Source organism: Cryptomeria japonica, chromosome 4 (genome assembly GCF_030272615.1).
Source record: "Cryptomeria japonica chromosome 4, Sugi_1.0, whole genome shotgun sequence".
In the NCBI taxonomy this organism is placed as follows: Eukaryota; Viridiplantae; Streptophyta; class Pinopsida; order Cupressales; family Cupressaceae; genus Cryptomeria; species Cryptomeria japonica.
In genome coordinates, this window is record NC_081408.1 from 491,541,733 (window position 1) to 491,565,526 (window position 23,794).

Below are 23,794 nucleotides of genomic sequence, written 5' to 3' on the forward strand. Positions count from 1 at the left end.
TAACAATATTCCCCCATGTGTAACCATCTCACCCAGGCCCTCTGTTGTGCAGTCACATAATTTCGCAGATAACCCTCAACCCACTTATTCACAATCTCTGTCTGACCATCCGTCTGTGGATGATAACTAGTGCTGGGTGTGAGCTCCGTACCACACAACTGAAAGAGCTCCTGCCAAAAAGCACTCAAAAATCTGCTATCCTGATCACTCACTATAAACCTGGGCAACCCATGCAATCTGAATATCTCCTTGTAAAAGAGGTCTGCCACCTGCGTTGCTGTGTAAGTAGATGGTATAGCGAAGAAATGGGCAAACTTTGTCAAGCGGTCTACCACAACATATATACAATCTCGCCCTTGCACTTTAGGTAGTCCGGTGATGAAGTCCATGGATATGCTTTCCCACTTCCTATCTGGAATGGGCAAAGGCTGAAGCAACCCTGCAGGAAAAGTGTGCTCTCCCTTATTCTGTTGACATACTGCACACTCCTTCACATATCTCTGCACATCATCCTTAAGTCCCCTCCAAGTAAACCTTTCACAGATCTGCCTGTAAGTTTTGAAGATCCCAGGATGTCCAGCTGTAGGCGCATCATGGAACGCCCTTAAAATTTCCCCCTTGAACAGTGATGTAGGAATCAAATAAATCCTATCCTGAAATCTGATCAACCCATCCAACACCATATACCTATCATCATGTATGGTACCTGCAACTATCCTAGAAGCCCAAGTATCCCCTGCATACTCTGCTATAATCCGATCTCTCCAATCCCCTGAAATCTCAACTAGAGCACAAACATGTGGTCTCCTGGATAAAGCATCGGCCACCACATTCTTCTTCCCTTTGACAAACTCTATGTCAAAATCATAAGCCTGCAATTTAGTGATCCATTTTTGCTGCCTGTCATTAAGATCACGTTGGCTCATGAAATATTTTATGCTATTGTGATCAGTTTTGATCACAAACCGTCCACCTACTAAGTATGATCGGAATTTGACCAATGCATGCATTATGGCCAACATCTCCCTGTCATAGATAGAATAGCTCCTCTCAACACCTCGGAGCTTCCTACTCTCGAATGCAATGGGATGTTTCTCCTGCATCAATACTGCCCCTATCCCATCACCTGAAGCATCACACTGAAGTTCAAATGGCTTCGTGAAATCTGGTAGAGCTAAAACTGGACAAGATGACATCACTTGTTTGAAGTGGTCAAAACATCGCTGCGCTGCTTCTGTCCATACGAAGGCTCCCTTTTTAGTGAGGTCTGTCAAAGGTGCTGCAGTCTGTGAAAACCCCTTAACAAACCTCCTGTAAAACCCGCATAAACCAAAGAACCCTTTAAGTTGTGTGAGGTTCGTGGGAGTAGGCCAATCTACTATAGCTCTAATCTTTTCAGGGTCTACTCGAACTCCATCTGCACTAATAATATGCCCAAGGTATAGTAATTGTGTCATACCAAACTCACACTTAGACTCCTTGGCATATAAAGACTCTCTCTCTAGGATAGATAATACCTCCTCCAAATGCTGTGAATGTTCCTCCCAGGTCTTACTGAAGACCAAGATGTCATCAAAGAAGATCAAGACAAATCTCCTCAACTGCTCCCTGAATACCTGGTTCATACAACTTTGAAATGTAGCGGGTGCGTTGGTTAGTCCAAATGGCATAACCATAAACTCAAAGTGGCCATAGTGACATCGGAAGGCTGTTTTCTCAATGTCCTCTGCTCTCATCCTGATCTGATGGTATCCGGATCGCAAATCAATTTTGGTGAAGAAGCATGCCCCATGCAACTCATCAATCAGCTCATCAATCCTAGGAATGGGATACCTATTTTTAATTGTTTTCTTATTCAGTGCCCTGTAATCGATGCACATGCGCATTGTCCCATCCTTCTTCTTTACCAAAACTACAGCTGAAGCAAAGGGGCTTTTGCTAGGCCTGATGTGCCCCATTTCCAACAACTCCTTAATTGCCTTCTCTATCTCATCTTTATGTTTCTTAGGATGACGATAGGGAGTGATCATCACTAGTTTGGCTCCCTCCTCGAGCTCAATAACATGCTCTGCACCCCTGTCAGGAGGAACCCCATGAGGAATATCACTGAATACCTTGGCATGCCTGTCAAGAATCTCCTGTATATCTGGTGGATGACTCTTCACCCGAGGCTCCGGTGAAGTTGGCATAACTAAGCACTTTGTTGCCCACTCTATGTCATTATGTCGAAAAAGTCTCTCCATTCTCTTCAAAGAGACTACCCTGCAACTCCCATCTGAAAGTCCCCTGAGAACAACAGTCCTACCCTCATGCTGAAACCTCATTTCCAACTTCGCTAGGTTGAAAGTGAACTCAACCAGCGATGCCATCCATGTCATACCGAGGATGACGTCGTAATCTCCCATGTCCACAACGTAGAAATCATCCTCCAACTCATAGCCATCTCCAAATCTAATGTGAAGATTTGAAACCTTCTGAGTACATAATAGCTTTTGGCCATTAGCCACCATGACCCTAAAACCATCATGCTCCTCTGTCTGTAAACCTCTCCTGGCTACCAACTGTGTATCTATAAAGTTATGTGTAGCCCCAGTGTCAATGAGAGATATCACTTTCTGCCCCTGGATGGTACCCCTGACCTTAAATGTGATTGCCTTTTGGGCCCCTGTCAAGCGTGCCAACGATCTATCATCCTTAGGAATGCTGCTCTCCTCTATCGTGTTCCCCTCATCTGAATCGGAGTGCTGATCCTCCCCCTCTGACTCTGACTCCTCTGCTGAAAAATACTCCATTTGATTTGCCTTAGCCTTGAGAGGGCATTTATGAGATAAGTCCCAAGGCTCTCTACACTGGAAGCACAGTTTCTTCTTTCGAAGTTCATTCAAGGTTTCACTGTCTAGTCCTTTTGATCCTTCTTTGGGTTTGTTATACTCTTTCTGAAATGGTTTTTTGTCTTTGTCCTTGCGGTAGGAAGAATCTGTTGAATGGTATTTTCCTTTGTATACCGAAGGGGCTAAATCTCGTGCCTTTTTAGTTGCTTCTGCTAAGGTGAGTGGATCATGTCCCTTCACCCAACCACGTAATGGATCAGCAAGCCCATCACAAAATAACACCACCAATCTCCTAGGAGAGATATCAGTAACAAGTACAGACAAACGCTGAAACTCGGCGATTTAAGTATCCATAGAACCTGACTGTTTTAACTGTGCTAGCTCCTTGAAATGTAACTCGGGATCCCTAGTGTCAAATCTCTCAATCAATCTTTCTGTGAATTTCTCATAGGATGTAATTTGATTATGCCCCAGAGTCACCATGCCATGATGCCACCATTCATGCGCAACGCCGTCCAAATGCATAGCCGCATACTTGATAGCCTCCTCCTCAGGCATAGGATTAAGCTGCAAGTATGTATCTACCTTCTGCACCCAAGCTCGTGCGGTCATCTTCCCTGAAGCATCATAATAAGGCAAGGAAAGTTTTCCAACTTTCTTTCTCAGCTCAAAATTCTGATTCCTCCCTCCTGCTCTAGGCATATGTCTCATCCTCAAGTCCATATAATCTCTGAGGGAAATATCTGCCTGAAACTCGGGTCCACTGGCCTCCCAGTCCCTCCTGAACTGACCCTGTAACTCAGTAATCTGCGGTTCGTTCACTGGTTGAACCGGATCCCTAGGTGGGAAGGTGGGTAGAAGAGGTCTCGAGCTCGCTGTTCGAGCTGGGTGTGCAACATGTTTAAAGTTATCCGCCTCATTCCCATTGTTGCCATGTCCATTATTACCATTAATGTTATTCTCAGGGCCATTGTTGTTGCCTCGGCCTCCATTATTATCATCGCCCCTATTGTTATCGTTTCCCCCATTGTTATTGTTTCCATTGTTGGCATCACCTGGATTAATATTGATGCCCATCTGTCTAGCCATAAGCTGCAACATCATGTCCATTCGCCTATTCTGCTCCTGCTGCATACGCTGCCCTTGCTCTAATGTACCCAGTAACTGTCTGAACATTACCTCTCCCTGATCTGGACCGGTATTCCTATCATCTCGGTCACCCATACTGCTGTCCTGATCAAAGAATATCTCCTCTATGTCTGTATGACTGGATTCTATGTCCACCTGCACGGATGAACTAGACTGCTCGCTCTGTGAGTTCAAATTTCTGTTTTGTCTTGCTTTGGTATGGCGGAAGTTATAAGGCCCCTGTTGCATGCTTAAACATACATGCTTAGCATGTTTTTTAATTCATTAATTTCTGATTTTAGTGTTTTGATATTTTGTCAAACACTTTTCCCTCTATCTAGCTGTTCCAAAGTCTCTGTAAGACCTCCACAGGATGGCAGGACTTATAGCTCTGATACCACTGTAATGGACACCCCCTGTTCGGCACTAAATTTATGTCCTGTTTACTTAGTGTAATTTTGTCAAACAGTTGGCTTGCAAGCTGACTACTGGATTTTTTGGTTCTTGATTTGCAATAGGATAAATTGGATAAGCTGATATATTATTGTAAAGCTTTCAAAGTTTATTCAATATAAAAACAACCAGACATATCAAATACCAAAAACAAGAAGATTAATGCTGATGGTATTTATTTAATTCCAACTTCAAGCATACAAATCAGATCTGAAGAGCATTACAGACTATATGATAATAAACAAATTCAAACCTGAACTCCACAAGTATAGAACCTGCTGAAACACTGTTCACACACTGTAGCTGCACTATTCATGGCACTGTAGCAAAACACTATTCACGCGGCACTGTAGCAAAAACACTATTCACGCGGTACTGTAGCAAAATCACTATCTTCAAATCTGCACTTTCAAACCCCTGTAAAAACTTCATGCGAGAGCACCAGATGAAGCCCAATGTGTTTCCTGAATGAAAACACCATTAATCCTCTTGACTGTGTCTTTCAACAGCGAAGAGAATGCTAGCAAAGAGGGATTCCGTCCTCCAAGCCCAATAATCAGATCTCTACGAAATCCAACAGCATAACATTAATCTCATCCCAGCATACCCCCAAAAGAGAGCTCTCAACCTCCATTTATATCTTCTTCCTGGATGCAAAACACTTCATTTCCTAAATGTGGGATAATACATTTTAGAATAAAATATTATTTCCCACAATGTACACATTAAAGGGAACTTTTAATATTTTAAACATTACTTTATATTCCCAACCTTATAATATAACGATAAAGTTAAATATTTAATTTAACTTTACACTTTATCGTTAAATATTAAAACCTTGTTGATAATCTCTTTAAATCATTGTCGCCTTCAAACATTTTTACTGATAATTATGCCAACCAGGGAAACACTAAAAATTTCAAGTCACTGCTTGGGGACTAACTTACTATAAATAGTAAGTGTCTAGAAACCCTGTCAGAGCAGCACCGATTGGCTTGAAACTGAAAACACCTAGGCCAAAACACCTCAGGATCCCACCAATGTCTTTGTTAGCCTTCGGGACCATGTCAGAATAGGCTAATGACACCCCATATCATGTTGCGCTAAAAAGGGGACATTACAGAGCCCTCCCGATCACCCCGCATGAAGTGGTGCGATTACCACCGAACCCCTTCATGTGGAAGGGGACCCGTGGAGGGGTACAACCCTTCACGGGGTATTAAGGGGGGAGGCAGCCACAGCAGTAAGGGAGGGAGGGGGAAACGGGAGGTAAAGCGGAAGGAGTATTCAGGGAGACTTCTGCTATGAACCAGTAAGGGTAAGTATTACCATTTACTAAGTATTATAATTAATTAATATGTTAATGTTAATTAATATATATATTGTTCATTGAACATAGGTAAGGAATATTTAAGGCAATTAATTGTACGCATTAAATTGCTATAATTAATTAATATGTTAATGTTAATTAATATATATTGTTCATTGGACATAGGTAAGGAATATGTTAAGGCTATTTATTGTATGCAATTAATTAATATACTAATCTACACACGAAAGAATGATTAAGGAATATAGATGTTATCAAAGAAGATGTAATGCATATGTTAACAATGCTAGGGTACATTTGATATATATATATATATGTTAAAGAATACACTAGGAATACATGTTAACATAAAATGTGGATTATGAAATAAAATAGTACTAAATCATCAAAGTGTATTTTAAATGTAAATGTAAACACATGTTGGAGGCTATAGGGAGGAAACTCCATTAGTCTAAGGGAGGGATTATGAAAATCCCTAGGGCAGTATATATACTGAACATTGATATGCATATGTATGGCTTGGTTGTTTGAGTACAACCAAGAAGAGACGGATCTGGCTGGTCCCCTCTGAGGACTTGGATGATGGGATGCATCACCCAAGGCAAGGAATGACATAGGGTCTTCCTTGGATGGCTTGGGTGTAAGAGGTTACACCCAAGACAAGAGTTGAATTAACCTTCGATATCCTGGAGGGCTTGGACGTAAGAAATTACATTCAAGACAGGGGTCGAAATTCACCTTTGACTTCCTGGAGGGCTTGGAACCAAGATGGGTTCCAAGAAGGCGAGCTTCACGGCCGCCTAAGGACATACCTTTGTATGGCATTCGTATCCTTTTTATTAGATTAAAATTATGATTATGCTAATTAAGTGTTTTAAAGTTAGATTGCAATTTAGATTAGATATATATTTATATGTCTGTTGTATTCTAACAATCTGTTTTGCAGGATAGTGATCTCTAACTAGTAGGGACATTACACGGTCCCTAAAACAAACTAGAGCGGAAAAGGGGACATTACATAACTTTAGGATGAATCTGCCTAGGCGTATCTCTTTTTAGTCACTAGATTGATAATGGTTGAAAGATTGCCTTATAACTTGCGCTTTATTTTGAAGAAGACTACTACTTACTTAGTCGTCTATTTGATCAAGTTGCTTGTCTTTATTTGTCAACCCTCTCTCTTGGGCTTGTCTTTGTACTTGAATCTTAGCTGCATTGTCAAGGCTGTTATAGTTCAACCTTCACTTCTTTTTGTCAAGAATAGTGGTAGCAAGGTGGAAATTTGCAAAGCATTATCTGTCCCACATGAATCATCTTGGATTTCTAGAAATGTCAGCTTAATATTTTGTAATTTCCAAGTCTAACTGCAAAATTGGTCAATCTCATCAAATGGTCATGTGCACACTGGATTTGAAAGTTGTTGGAAGTTCTTGCATAAATCAGCCTTGTGGCCAATGCTAGGTGTCAAAAACTATTATCTTGGAAGTTTGTTTGGAGTAAAAAATTACCATGGGAAGCATGCAAAATGCATAATTACTCCTCGATTGGTAGAGTATAGGCATACTTTCTTCTATCTACTTGTAGCAAATTTATACAATGATGACAGATCTTATAATAAAGAAAGGGGGGTTTGTGGGAAAGAGTTCTATAAGAAGCACTTTGAGCATAAGATTAAAATTTTGCAAGAAAAGAAATGAAACGCTGGAAGGTTATCAACAAAGTTACTTTTCCAGTGTCATTTTTTATGTGATTCAATTACAAAGTACAATCATAATAGCATAGATAACTTAGATGATTTGAGCATAGAAGCACTCATAGCATTGTGCTTCTCTTCTATTCATGTTTAGTGGACTTCTTTACTTTACAAATTGACAAGCATACATGATTGTGTGTAATTCTCTACCACTTAATGTTTAAAGATAGTTCATCAATCTACTAATGCTTCATTTATTACATCAAATGGTATTTGATGTAATGTAAAGTGGCTACCTTAGAACTATGTCAAAACTAAATTTATAACTACCTACTTACTAATAGAACCCTAATCAAAATTTAGTCAAGCTGAATTTAAGTGATTTATTTTTACAAATTTGAGTTGAGATGGGTTACACCCAAACTTACCTAAAAAAATATAGCACTGGTCACTTCACTCTTCTCTATCACCAGAGGACTTATGAGGATCTCTATTTGTGCTTAATTGGAGATGGTTGCATTCTTTCATAGTTGATAATAGTCATTGAACACCTTCAGTATTAGGAATCTAAAATCACTTCTCGAAGAGGGTCTTTGTTGCTTTTCTTGTATAATATAACTACCACGTTCAACTGGTGTTATGGGAGGTGCAACAACCTTTCTCAATCCTCTAAACAGTGTGGTATTTTTTCCTTCAAGAAAATACTTTGGCAACCTATAGCTGCCATAATTTATTTTCTACAGCCTCCAGTTCATAAATTATTAAGAGTATCAATATGCATGAAAAATCTTTAGGGAAACATTTCTGCATTGTAATGACATTTATGAAATGCTCAAATAACAGACATAGCAATACTGATACCACTGTGAGTCATGATGACCCTTACTAAATACACAAATAACAGACACAAAAATGCTCCAACAACAATTATATTTCTTTAATATATTTTTTTAATAATTTCTACTGATAACATACATTTAAATGGAAATTTAGCAAACTGCACAACTTACTAGATACTTAAATATTTGAATTGCATAAATGTGATGATTCTATTTACACTTTACAACTTGTATTGGACCTTCAAGATTTTTGTCCTCACAACGATTAAGATCTTTTCCTGAAGGATTTCGTCTCCAACAACTGCTGAAACCCCATGTCTAGCCCACAGAAAGAAAATTGTTTTTGCTTGTAATATTCAATGATGCCTTTTCTTTCTTCGCAATTCTACATATATTTGCCAACTCAAGGCATCCTATACAAATGGAAGTTAATTCCACAATTGATGGTTTCTAACTGACAATCAACTCCCCACAGTTTGCTAGCAGCTAATTGACCCAGCATTACCACTCTTTGCCGAGAATAACTATATGTGTGGATGGTTATGAGATAAGTACAAATGCAGCTTTCTTATTTTAATTAACAGTGACCTAATTGGTAGACCAAGCCTTGCCTCAACAAGAAGAATTTGTTTCCTTGCTCTAACTTAAAGTCAACTCCCTTCCAATTGTCGACAGGGACTAAATCAAGATTCAGTTGATAACTGCTGACAAACTTAGTGTTACAAATCAAATAAAAAAGGGGACAATATAAGTCCCCCCTTCCTAAAATTGTTTGCCCTCAAAGATTGCAGCGTTGAATGTTTGAAATTTTTTGGTCCCTCCCAAGTAGCATCCTTGGCAACAAGGTTCTTCAAATAGACCAAGTACTTTGTGATAGTCCTGTCCCTTAGTTCAGTTTCTTTTCCCATATGACAATGATGGCCTTTGTAACTAGTCTAAATTTTCCCTCATCATCCAAGGGTGACAAATGAACTAATGGTACAATATGCATATCAAGTGCTTTTTTGAGGCAAGACATGTAAAGCATTGTGAATTTGGTTACCTATTGGCAACTCCAACTCATAGGCCATTTCACCAACTTTTCCCATGATTTTGTAGGGCTTATAAAAGCAAGATTTGAGATTTTCAGCCCCACTCTATGTAATTTCCCCAATTGGGATGAACACGGTAACATGCAATTTTTTGTATTATTTTGATTTGTGAAACAAGAATGAATGTTCAACAGAAAATTCAAATTAAACTAATCGCCGATCACAACTGCAAGTGGCTGGAAAATCATGAATCGAATCCTCAAATAGGCTTATATTAATCCCCATGAACATTACAAATAACAAATCTAACATCTAGATACATGATTTGATGGAAATGGTGAAGACAACAAAGGTGGAAACCCTAGCAGGTGCATGTAGTGGAGATTCTACAAGCAACTAGGTTCTCTTCCCCTTGCAACGACAATTGCTTCTTGTGTTGGCATGGGCGATGGCTCTTGTCAGGAGGATGTTTTTGGCTTTGAAGATGACGAGGTTCCATTTGTTGAGGATACATGGGATGAGGAGGTGATGTGTTGTAGAAGCTTTGCTTTGTTGATGAGGAGCTTCTTCTCAACACTCTTTTGGAGCCAAAATTGACAAATGCTTCTATTGGTCCTACTTCATCTGTTTGTAGGGAGCCTTTGTCTGGGCTTGTGTAAGGGTTTCCTTTTCCAACCTCTAGCTAAAAAGGATGCTAAGTGTGCCTTGACCTTGTTCTCGCTCCTTTATTTAGTGAGGATTCTCTACTTGAATGGAGCAAAGGTGAGGGTTTCAATATCGAGGGGGTGCCTTCTTTTGTTGAATCCCTTGCTTCCCTTTCTGGTTTGCTACTACCTCTTGATGGGTCTTTTGAGGTTCCTTGCCTTGAACTTGTGCCTGGGGATTTGGTTATGCCCGTTCCTCCTATGGGTGTTGCTACTCCAAGAGCTGATGGCACCCCCTAGTTGCAGATTCTATTGTTGATCGAAATGAGAAGAGTTTTGAGTTCTTTGTTTGTTCCAGTGATGGTTGGGTTTGGGCTCCCCCCTGCAGGTGCCCCTTTCTATTGCTTTGGTAAGGTCTTCCTTGTAGTCCAGAGATATTGGGGATGACACCCCTTCTAGGTTGCCTCTTGCTCTTGTTTATATTTCTCTAAGTATTCCTGATGGTTGCTTGGATAGAGCTACTGTCAGCCTGCAATTTGCACTCATTGGGAGAGTTTTTGGATATAGATTGAACATTGACATAATTCATAGTTGGGCTTTTGATTGCTGGAAGGCTCCAGGTCTCAGTATTGTGGCTTGGATGAGTGGATATTTTCTATTCTCTTTTTATTGTTTGGAAGACTGCACTCGTGTTTGTCAAGGAGGTCCTTGGTTCCTTGGTAAGGCTTTTCTTCATTTACAAAGTTGGTTTGCTGGTTTTGATGCTACCTGTTGGAGTAAATTCTATTGCTAGGAATACAACCTGTAGTATAGCCTTCACACAGAGAAATAGATATTTCACCAATAAGATGAATTGATTTGAGATACAATAATATGTACAATATGCCTGCATAAGGCAATAGGTAATAGAGTACACAATATGGATATGTGTCAATCATATGCGAGGGTAGGTAGAGTTCAACTACCGACAACTACCCAAAAACAATTATTAAATGCAATGCAAGCATTAATAAATAATATTTACTTAACTATCTAAATATTAAATGATGTTTGCCTAAGTAAACATAAGCATTGGTAAATGGTAAAACACGCATTTACTCCAACACCCCCATTTAAGTGCAATTAGGGAGTAGATTATTATGCAATATGGGTCCTGGCTAGAATACCATGTTAGGTACCCATGTACAATGCAAATGCAAAGAAATGAAATCTCTTACAAACAGAGAAAAGGAGAAAACCCCGTGCGACAAAACTCCTCTCCAAAGAGACAAAAGAAACAAACAAGATGATGCATGGAGGACATACTAATACCTCCCAAGGACTACATACATCATGTATATCCCCCCCCCACCCCCCCGTATAATGGATAATGTTCTATAGAAATGGTGAGTTCTTGAAATAAAACAGAGTCCAATGCCTACAAACAACATTTATCCCCTTGGGAAGAAGATAAACCAAGTACAAATGCAGGTTTGCTTCCTATTTGGGATAGGATTTAGGAAGTAGAATTCAAATGTAGGATGATGGTGTCTCCAAAATCTGCTCATATGTTGCCAAGTCCTTGGATGAAGATTTCACAAACTAATTAGGTACATGCCCAATCATAATAGAAGGTGATAGACAAGGAATTGTTGGAAACTGATTTTGAACAAGCTTCAAAAACAGATGAAGTGACAACACTAGTGCCACAACTATCATCAAATAGGAGAGATAAACCCTCAAACGTGTCCTCCAAATTTGAAATGTGAGACTCCACAAACAATGAACGAATGTCTAGAAAATAGGAATCCCAATCAGGAAGACAAATAGATACCTCTTGTAATGACTCATTGGAATCACTTACAAAGGATGAATGGGTGATCTCAACTAGAGAAGTAGGAGTTGTAGGTGGAGTCACTGGATCATCATAATTCTCAAGCACTGCTTCATATCAAACTCCTCTAAGGTACCATCATTAAATGGAATATTGTCAACATCATCAAGTGGAAGAAGGCAATTTGTAGCAAGATCATCTGGGAATGGAGGAACATGTGGATCTCCAAAAACCTCCCAAATAATTGTCCAAACTGTGCATGGGCAGTGATTACCTCAAAAAATGGGGTAGATATCTTGGATGCTCTTGCACCATCATGTCATTCAACCATTAACACAGTGTTGGGAAAGTAACTCCATGATGGCTTATGATTTATATGAATTTAAAATTTGCAATACTAATCATTGAAGATTACAAAGATGTTGATATGATAATATCACCAATTTTCTTGCAAATAAATTGAACACCTAGGCTGCAACCAATTAGTCCAAATGCAATTATTAAATAGATTTGCCTCAATGGATATGAGGGTTTTTTCCTTCCCAAATCCAACTATAAAAACCAAAAGGGTTTTCATCCTCAGGATCTCTAACACCAATAGTTTTGGTCCTTGAATGCTTCAACTCCAAAATGGAATGAACATTTGAATGACATTGAATAGATAGCATATGATGTGAGCCTTGATTTCTCTTTTATAGATGCCTACTTTGGGCCCTCTATTTTATTTTGTTATTATTTATTTTATTTTTTGGTTCACATTTAAAAAATACCTTTAAACTAAGTTACCGATTTGGGTATAGGTACGAGTATGAATACTGATCTGGGTACGCAGGTATGACAATTTTTTCCTTGGGTATGGGTACAGGTATATATATATGTAATATAATATATATAAATATTATTATATGTAATATATTATATTATACTATATTATAATATATATAATATAATAGATATTTTAATATATATGAATTGAAAAAAAATTAAAATTAATAAATAAATAAAAAACATATTTTTAGTAAACACTATTAAATATATTAAAATCTATAGTGTTAAAAGTTGTGATACAAAAAAGAATAGTATGTTAAAGACGGCAAAAATGAAGATTAAACACTACAAGAAATAGAACTCCAGAGATACCTGATGATTGTTGACTAATCCTAGAGATTCATGGTGATTTTTGACAATTTCGGGCAATTTTTCAAATTTCAACAATTTCTGAAGTGTCCTGAACCAGGTATGAACTGGGCTTGGGTCGGGACCCAACCTGAATCCGTCCCCACACCCAAAGGCTAAGGGATGATTCTGGTATCTTAGGAAGTTTAAATTACACCAAAAGGGCCCTTTCTTTCAATTACATTTTGAATAAAGTGTTAAAAACACTTTTTTGAATATTACATAGGACCTAAGATAATATTCTAGTTGCTTTTTTCAAAACCAAATGATCAGGTCCACTTAAAATATTACTATTTTTATTTCCCTTAGTGTATGCTTTGTCTTGCAAGAAATGGTGATGTCTATTCTCCATGGATCTAATCTTTAAAATGGGACATGACACTCCACTTGATGGAAGTCTACTTATAAGGTTGCAAGGACAAAAAGACCATATGCCCAACCTCAAATGTTCTCTCAATATGGTACCAATTTGGATAATTTTTTGTTTAATTTGAACTTGTTGTGGGTGACCATTGTTTTCTTTTAGAATGTCTTGTTTATGTTAAACCATGTCACTTGCTATTGGTACCTTGCTTTAATTAAACACCAAATTTGTAAAAGTTAGGGCATTGTATCTATCTAAAGCCATACAAGGTGTCATATTGATGACATGTGGTGAGCGGTGTTGAAGGAATCTTCTCCAAGGTGTAGTTATTTTACCCATGTTGCTTGCTTGTTTATGGCATAGTTCCTCAAGTACCCTTCAACCCATTTGTTTACTATTTTTGTTTGCCTATTGTTTGTGGTTGGTAACTAGTATTGTTTCATGTCCCCTTTTTGGACGTAGGCCGACAAAGGCCCTTAGCCTATTGTTAGTTTTCTTGTAGGGATGCTGCAAAGGGAAAAATAATTTAATAATATGACTTCAGTCACTCAAAAAGGTAAATTTATGTTTCATGAAATAAAGGTGACGTAGGTTCTATTTTTAAATGATAAAGTGTCTTAAGTATTTGAAAAAACACTTTAATTAATCTCTGGAGGGAAAAGTTGTAAAAGGAAAATAATATTAAATTCTCTCAAAAGGTCATAAATGAGGGGTTTGGGAAAGATTAAAGCATCCATTTTTGCGAAAAGAAAACTTATTTCAATATTGAATGGAGTTCATCTTTGTTCTTGAGGATGAAAACAATTGAATTTTGGATTGAGGACAAAAAGCCTTTGTTTCATTCAGTGATTTCACTTAGAGATCACACTTGAGCTAAGTGTTATAGTTGAAGAACTTTATGCATTCTTCTTGATTGCATTTGTTGAACAATATTTGTGCTACACTAGAGAAATCACAACCTTCATGCACAATGAGAGAACAAGTCTCCTCTAAGAGTTCATCCTCCTCTGTGAGTGTCCGAATCCCTCCTTGAATGCTTCAGGGGAACCAAATCTCTCCTCCAGTGTACAACAGGGACCTATATCAAATTTAAATAGGGACTACACACTAAACACACCACTCTTTTCGTGTTTATGGATGGATACAGTATCCAAAAATTGAATACCCAATCATGAAATAACTGAGGGTGTAAAACCAGCCATAAGGATGGTGATAAACAAGTTCGATGTGAAAACCGGCTGTTTGTGCTTTTTTGGGAGGCTATGTAATGATGGTCTATATCATGTGAGGGCTCCATCAGTGATGTCATGTTCAGTGACCATTATTTTATGACTTGAAAACAGGCATCGAATCTGTTACTTCTTGGATCTAACTGCTCAGCATTGATTGAGCTGTCAAACTGAAGGATAGCAACTTTGGTATATAAAAGGTTGATGAGTTGGAATACAAAAGCCGCAAAACTTGTTGGGGCATTGTCTATTCAGACATTGTTACATTTATGTATTAACTTCGCTTGGAACTATTTCCAATTTTGTCTGTTGGAATTGTTCTGTTTGTTTACTATTGCCCAGCAGTGCATCTTTTAGGATTTAAAATTTTAAAGCTATTTTTAAAAAAATTTATTACATCAATATGCTCAGGAAAAATTATCTCCCAAATTCAGTTGATTTTTTTTTTCAGAATAGATAGTTTAATAAGTTTTTAATGCATAATTCTTCTCTTTTGTGTTTTCTTAAATTTATTTTTAATTTTCAGGCTCCACAAAAACATCAGAAGTTTGTGTCCCATGTTTTGGGGCTACCAATGAATAAGGTAGTTTGCAAGGCAAAACGCTTAGGTGGTGGTTTTGGAGGAAAGGAGACACGGTCAGCATTTTTAGCTGCTGCAGCTGCTGTACCATCATACCTTTTGCGACGACCTGTGAGGATCACTCTGGACAGAGACATTGACATGATGACCACAGGACAAAGGCATGCTTTTCTTGGAAAATACAAGGTATTAAGAAATTTTTTGGTATCAACATTATTTCAATTAGTTTGTGTTGCATTCCCAAGTTAGTTTGTTGATATTGTCATTTATCCATAAGAAAATAGTTTGTTGAATAAAATTTTTGTGGCCAGTGATAGGCCAAGCAATCTGTTATTTCTTTACAATGTTATCTCTTTTAAGACATGTATCTATTTACATTGTTCTGAAATGATTAATTCTTGGAAACTGAGGATTTCCTGTTTCTACCAGGTGGGATTTTCTGAGGAGGGTAAAGTATTGGCATTGGATTTAGAAATATATAACAATGGAGGAAACTCGTTAGATTTGTCGTTAGCAGTCCTTGAGCGTGCAATGTTTCATTCTGACAATGTGTATGTGATAGAAAATGTGAGAATCAGGGGCAAGGTTTGCTTTACACATATTCCAAGTAATACAGCATTTAGAGGGTTTGGAGGACCTCAAGGAATGTTTATCACTGAAAACTGGATTGAACACATTGCTAGGGAGCTTGGAAAAAGACCTGAAGAGATAAAGGTAATTCCTGTCTATTCATTCATCCTTTCTATCTAGGTGAGTCTCTACAAGCACACCAATATTAATTCCCTGGTCTGGGTTGTCTTCTTACAAGTTTTTTCTATTTTTGTAATTTAGATTCTTTTATCAGTACCTTGATCATTTATTTAAATTATTTCTGTTTGCCACAAAGTGTTTTGGAGTCTAGCATCGTAGTTTTTCAAATCTCTATTATTTTGCTGCTATATTGCAATTTATGAATTATGTCCTGGCTATAGGTATAGCTTTGATATTGCTATATATTTTCTTTCTTTTATCTTTAATTCTTTCTTTCAGAACCTCTTGGCTGGTATTTATTGATTGTATATAGAATACATAAATTTTTGTTGATTGTCTTTTTTAACTCTACTCTATTTTAGTAATGATGATGATGGAAACATGGTATTTTGCTTCTGGAGTAGAGGAAAAACATTACTCAGTGATGCATTAAGGTGCAAATAGGAATTTTATTAGATCGTGTGAATGTGTTGAGGCATATTACTTTTGTTTCCAGGCCATCTTATTTGGGTAAAATCTAATTGTAGGAACAAAACTTTCACAAGGAGGGACATGTGCTTCATTATGGTCAGAAGCTTGAACAATGTAGATTGCAGCAAGTTTGGAATGCATTAAAAGTATCTTGTGACTTTAATGTAGCTCACTTAGAGGTTGATAAATTTAACTCACTGAATCGTTGGAAAAAGCGTGGAATAGCGATGGTTCCAACAAAGTTTGGTATTTCTTTCACAACAAAGTTTATGAATCAGGTATTTGCTTATGCAGATTCTTTGTTTTATAGCTTGTTATTCTGCCTAATTTATTGAACAATAGAGGGTTACAAATCTTGTAAAAAGTAGACAAGAAAGATAAATTATAACTTATTAAGTATTCATTAATCATGTAACATTTTGCAATTTTTACAATTTGTAGAATCCATTTTCTTGCATATTCGGATTATTAGTATACCCACTAACTGCACATAGTAAATATATAATATAGGTGAAGCTGAATATTCAGGTGAGAGGTTATTTATATGCATTTACTTGAGTAATGTTTGTATGAATTGTAATAGTGTATTACACCTTGCTTTAGAAATCCACACATATCATCAAGGTCATCATTTGCTGCTACATTCATGACTAAAGTTATTAGAAGTAAAAATGCTGACATTATGAAGGTTTTTAGTAGAGTTTAGTATGTTTCTTTGGATCCTGTTGATTGATATTCATAATCTTTGCTGAAGTTCTTGAAAATTTGGTTGAATGCTCATATTTAACCACTGCATTGTTGGAAATGATTTCAGAAAATTGATCATTTGATAGAATTTTTTTTAACCCAGTTTGTTAACATGGAAATCTGTTACAAGAATGAAATTTTGCTTATTGGCATATCGATTTTGTTTCTGTGGAAATACATTTTTCCTTTTGACCAAGCTCTTAATTTTCTGTAATAAGAGCACGATGGTTAAAAGGCACAAAATTTCTACATCTGTTGAAAATAGTTTTATCAATAGTTTTCTCTTGGTAAGCTTATGATAATAGTTTATTGTTTGTTTTTTAATTTTTTGAATCCAACCATTTTGTTTTTCCAATTCGATCTTTAATAACTCAATTTCAAATCTTTCATTTCCTAATATTTATTTATTCATAGATGTTTAAGGCACAATTATTGATTAAAATTGATGGTGCCAGATGGTGCAATCTGGTGAAATAGCTAGTACATATATTCCATAGGACTTTCATCGGGTCTTTGGTATTCCATGTTTAGGTTTTTCAGTATGTAAACTCTCTACCAAATTAGCCACAGCCAAAAAGAAGAGGCCATTCAGTTACTTTGTCGTGATAACCTTACTCCACAAGAACAAGCAAACATCTAGAGCAAAGGTAACCGAGGGTTTCAAAAAGATTACCTTACAAACGAAGAATGGAAGAGTATAATAGACCTGATTTGGAGTTAGATAGATGGGTCGACACATGCATCAAACTTGCTGGTGTGGATGATCAAGCATATCATTGGCCTGAACATAGGGGAGTAATTGGGTTGAGATTTTATCAGCTTTCATTCAGGAGTTTTTCTTTGAAGCACAAAACTTTTTTCATGACACAAAAGGCAATTTCCTTATTCCTAGATTTCATTCTTATACAAGTGCCAATAGTTGTGGTGTGAAAGTTCAAAATTGACCTAGAATATAATTCTTCATGGCCATCTATTTTTAGATGGAATTCTCTTGACATATAGGTTTTGTTAGGTAAAAGTGAGGAAGCCAAAACAATCATACAAAGGAGTGAATATAGATAGAAGACTACTCTTGTAAAGAGAATCCTTCAAAGGGAGGCACTAGTGATGAAGACAAGGAAGTTGAAATGATTGAAGTGAGTAAATCTCTTTTTGATACTCGACTTACAGAGCTCCCTCCATATATTACACTGATTGAGCTTCTGAGAGATGCAACAAACCATATTGATACATGGATGAGCTTACTTGCGGCTCCCATCAAAGTCATGGAAGACACACCTTTGTATCCTCCACAGAAGGAGCAGCCAAAGGTCTTCAACATCTTGAGAGAGACCTACACTAACTAGAGGCCACAACTAGAGACAAGTATTGCACCATTGCTAGTAGGTAATTCCCCAAAATTGCAGGCTGACCCATAGTTGCATGAGGAGTTGCCTAGCTCTACTCATTAGAGTGACGGGGAGATTACCATATAGCTATCCAAACCTGACCCAAGAGATCCACCACGAAGTATTCATCTACACATCTAGGACTTCTAGCTGATGGCCTACATTGTCAGGTAGGTAGCAAATATGGCTTGCAAATTTGATACTATCCATTCTTCCTTGCCCTATAGGAAGCCCACTAGATTCAACACTTCATTGAGAGTACGTGCCAACTTCATAAGAATATTTTTCTCCCATGGTTGGTCCACCATGGAGACACCATAGATGACACTGTCTGGGCATCCTACATAGATTGTTCCTATCTTTAAGAGGCTCAAATGGTCAGATATTAGGAACACTATGCTCCATTGAGTTCAAATATTCCTCCTTATAATTATTTCTTTAGCAAGAAATAGCCACTCGTCAAACTATTTACACTCAACCTTAAGAGATATGGAGATGAAATTCATGGTTGATGGGACTAATCATGTTCTTAAAGCTATCAAGGCTAGCAACTTGAAATTAATCACTCTTAAAAGAATGGAGAGACTTATTAGGCATGACATGGTGGTTTGGGCAGCAGAGTGTAAACTAATGCCTACTTATGAGGAGCAGCATAAAACACCTTACCATTCAGATATTTAGGAGCTTAGTGTTAAACATACAAAGGTTTTTAGTGACATATCTCCTGGTAGGCCTCCTGATAGAGGCATAGAGCACATTATTGAGCTTGAAGAGGGCACCAAGCCCATCATGATTACACCTTACCGGCACCCCAAGCGGTTGAAAGATGAAATTGAGAAAACCGTCAAAGAACTTCTAGCAATGGGACACATAAGGCTGAGTAAATCTCCTTTTGCTTCATCAGTTGTTTTGGTGAAGAAGAAAGATGGCACACTCAGAATGTGCATTGATTACCATATGCTGAATAGAAGGACTATAAAGAACAGGTATCCCATTCCTCGCATCGATGAGTTGTTAGATGAGCTTCACGAAGCTTGTTATTTCTCCAAGATTGACTTGAGGACAGGTTATCATTAGATCAGTGTCGGGGAGCAGGATATAGAGAAGACTGCATTTAGATGTCATTGTGGACACTATGAGTTTTTGGTTATGCCTTTTGGGCTGACCAACGCACCGGCTACCTTTCAGTCCACTTTGAATAGGGTCTTCCAGTCTCAGTTGAGGAGATTTGTTTTGGTTTTCTTTGATGACATTTTGGTTTACAGTAGAGCTTGGGAGGAGCACCTGGTTCACTTAAATACTGTTTTAGGCATACTTGATAGGGAGTCCTTTTACGCCAAAGAGTCCAAGTGTGCATTGGGAATGGCAGAACTTTATATTTGGGTCACATAATCAATAGAGAGGGAGTTTGCATGGATCCTGATAAGGTTCGTGCCATTGTTGATTGGCCTATGCCTGAGACCCTGACTTAGCTCAGGGCATTTGTTGGTTTATGTTCTTATATCGTCGGTTTGTTAGTGGTTTTTCACGGCATGCTGCACCACTCATTGATTTGACCAAGAAGAGTGCATTTGTTTGGACATCTCTCGCACAGGATTGTTTTGAGAAGTTCAAGCAATTGATGACATGTCCAGTTCTTGCTTTACTCGATTTCACCAAACCTTTTGAGCTTCATTGTGATGCATGTGGAGAGGGTATTGGTGCAGTAATTATGCAGGATCGTCATCCTATAGCTTATGAGAGCAAGAAGCTTCGGGGTCCGGAGAGGAGCTATAGTATTTATGACAAGGAAATGTTGGCCATCATGCATGCAATGGCCAAGTTTAGGCAATATTTAGTTGGCAGCAAGTTTTGCGTCAAAACTGATCATAATAGTTTGAAGCATTTCCTTGGACAACGGGATCTAAATGAGCGTCAACAGAAGTGGGTCAGCAAGTTACAGTGTTATGATTTTGACATCTCCTATGTCAAAGGGACTCAGAACATTGTTGCTGATGCTTTATCTCCTCACCCCCATTTGAGCTCCATGGCAGTTGTTTTCGAAGATTGGAAACACTTGATTATAGCAGAGTATGTCAAGAATCCATGGGCCTCTAGTATTATTGATGGGACAATACAGAACAACAGGTACTCTCTTGTGAATGACCTCATCATTTACAAAGAGAGGATATTTCTAGTCCCAGGTTCTGAGGTGAAGTGCATAGTTTTGAGGACTTTCCACGATTCACCTATGGTTGGACATCCCAGTTACTTTAAGACCTATAGGCAGATATGGGAGAGATTCTCTTGGATGGGTCTCAAGTCTGATGTTCTTCAGTACGTCAGAGAGTGTTTTGTCTGCTAGCAGAACAAGCAGGAGCACAATTTTCCTGCAGAGATAGTTCAGCTACTTCCTATTCCTGATGGGAAGTGGGAATGCGTGTCTATGGACTTTATTACGGGCTTGCCAAAAGCCCAAGGGAGAGACATAATTTATGTGGTAGTTGATCGGTTGACTAAGTATGCACATTTTTTCCTGATCACGATTACTTATTCTGTTGGTCAGGTGGTTGATCTTTTCTTTTGTGGGGTATTAAGATTGCATGGTTTACCTCAAAGTATTGTCAGTGATAGCGACAACAGGTTCATGGGTCACTTTAGTAGGAGTTATTCAGACTTTGCGGGACAGAGCTCACTCTGAGTACCAGTTACCACCCCTAGACTGATGGACAGACAGAGATTGTCAACAAATGGGTGGAAGGATACTTGCGGAACTACATCTCAGGGTAGCAGAAGGCTTGGGTGAAGTGGTTACATTTGTGCAAGTATTGTTATAATTCCACTCACCACATGACTATTCGGATGACACCTTTCAGAGCTTTGTATGGATATGATGCTCCTAGTTTTCTGGATTTATTGATGAGCGATTGTAGAGTACCGAGTGCTGGGAATCTGTTACAGGAGAACCAGGATATTATGAGAGCACTTCGTGATATTCTTAGAAGGCTCAGAATCAACAAAAGCAATATGCTGATCAAAGGAGGGTTGAGCAATCTTTTGAGATTGGGGATATGGTTTATTTGAGGCTACAACCCTATAGACAGTCCTCTCTTAGGAAGAAGGGCTCGGAGAAACTCAAGCCACGTTACTATGGTCCTTTTAGGATTTCCAGGCGAGTTGGCTAGGTGGCTTATGAGTTAGATTTACCGGCTGATAGTAAAGTTCACAATGTGTTCCATGTGTCATGCCTTAAACAGGCATTGGGACAACAGATAGTTCCTTCTGCTGTTTCACCACCCCTAGATGATCAGGGGAAGTTAGTGCTAGTACTTGAGGCCATTCTGGAGTTCAGAGAGCGTCATTTGCGGGGAAGTGTCATCAGGGAATTTTTTATTAAATGGAAGGATTTGCCGATAGAGGATGCTACTTGGGAGTGTGATAGCATTTTACAATATCCAACATTGAGTTTGCTTGAGGACAAGCAAATTTTGGGAGGGCGGACTTCCCCATCCTAGTCAGGGACAGTGGTTTGAGGAGTTAGCCTATTTTTGGACCCTTGTAGGCTAATAGGGGATGGATAAGGGGGTCAGTAATGCAGTATCTTGAGGAGTGGTCTGTCTATTTGTTCTAGTTTAGTGTTGAGTTCAGTTCTGGTCTTTGTTTCATCAGTTTCTGACATTAAATGAGGATTTCCTAATTTTTAGGGAAAAACTGCTAAAAATAGACATGGTCCTATTTTCATTGGCGTGGCGAACTATGGCCCTAGCTTTTGTCAGATTCAGTTTCCGAGCAATAATGAGAGAGATATGAATTTTTAAGTGGTTCCCATAGGCAATTAATATTTTAATGAAATATTAAAATAAAACCACAAAGTGCATCACTTAAATTTATTTAAGTGAAAAATTAATATCTCCCAAGTTAGGCATTTCTTTTAGGGTTAAGTTGGGAACCCTAAAAGCAAGTTATGATTTTTAAAAACCTAATTGCTAAAAATCATACTTTTTGGGTATTTAGGCAGCCAAGATGGAAACCTCATTCATAGATTTGAGCATTTGACATTTCTTCTGAGCACTTGGCTATGGTGGCTAGGGTTTGGACTTGTTTTGGAGAGCGTGCATTCTTTAGAATTCAGAAGCTTTGAGATTGTGAAAGATCAATCGAATTGTTGCAGCTTGGTTGGCTTCATTCAGAAGTCAAATTGAATTAAATTGGGGCAGATTTGGCTTCTTACAAGCCTGCTTTGTTGTAGGTTTCCTATTTATTGTTTTGTTGTTAATTTTTCTGTGGTTTGGAGGCTTCTTTTCCCAAACACACAGCTTGCTCAATTATTGGTGCCATCTTCCACTGTTTGGGTGTCTTAGTATTAAATAAGAGCAGATCTGAATAGTTTCAGAATAAAAAATCAGAACTTTGTAAGTTGCTGATCGAATTCTTTTAATTTGATAAATTGGCCAAGGACCTATGGATGTGCTTCTAAATTCTCCAGTTTATTGTTTCAGTTGATTAATTTCATGTATTATTTCAATATGTGTTGCAAATTAAAGAAACCCCCTTCTGCAACTTTTGTCTATTTCTGAATGACCATCTTAATAATCAAAATTACAAAGAAGATCTACAAATTACAGCAGGTTGAAGAGTTGAACCAGCAAGGGTTCATCACATCGATGCCTTGTACTTGCATTAACTAAAACACAAAACACCTGCACAACAAATATATCCATGTATACATCTAACAATAGCATTAGTAATCATAATCAATCCTCCAATAGAATCACCTGAAACATATGTTAGTGCATCATGATCCATCATAATCATAATACATCATCTCATACATAGTCATTAAGAAATTATAAGCATTGAACCCTAATATCATCAATATGTCCTCATGCATAATTATCATAAGCATTATTATGTCTTGAAATATAGAATCCCCATGAATAGTCCACCAACATAAATCAAATAAGTATGTCCACACACACATCCAATAGGATACCACACACACATAAAGTCAAACATAAGTCCAACAGAAACAAAATAGGAAGCAAGTATGGAAGGGTATTACAAAGAGTACTGCAAACTTATTATAAACATGACTAATCTCATGCTCTCCTAAGGATTGGTGGGCACACTTAGAAAACAGCAACTGGCTGCTCATATAGAAACATAATGATACACAAGGAAGACATAGGTCCAATGGCATTGAGAAAGAAAATTAAGCCTTGAAGGTTGATACCGTTTTTGGAAAAGTAAAATGTTGGTGAGCCTATGCATTCTATACCCCTAGGCCTGTACAGCATGACTACTAAATAGGAGCAGCCTACATCGGATAGATCTAATAGTGGACTTAA

At 37.9% G+C, this 23,794-nt stretch overlaps 1 protein-coding gene across 4 annotated transcripts in view; it reads left to right on the forward strand.

Annotated features, from left to right (window-relative positions):
• The window catches only part of LOC131060385 (xanthine dehydrogenase 1), a 272,861-nt gene that overhangs the window by 133,209 nt on the left and 115,858 nt on the right, over nt 1-23,794 (forward strand). For all 4 annotated transcript variants that reach the window (XM_057993589.2, XM_059219902.1, XM_057993588.2 and 1 more), the window contains 3 exons: nt 15,058-15,297; nt 15,541-15,825; nt 16,389-16,610. In XM_057993589.2, the coding sequence (XP_057849572.2) occupies nt 15,058-15,297; nt 15,541-15,825; nt 16,389-16,610 (747 nt within the window). The remainder of the gene's footprint in view (nt 1-15,057; nt 15,298-15,540; nt 15,826-16,388; nt 16,611-23,794) is intronic.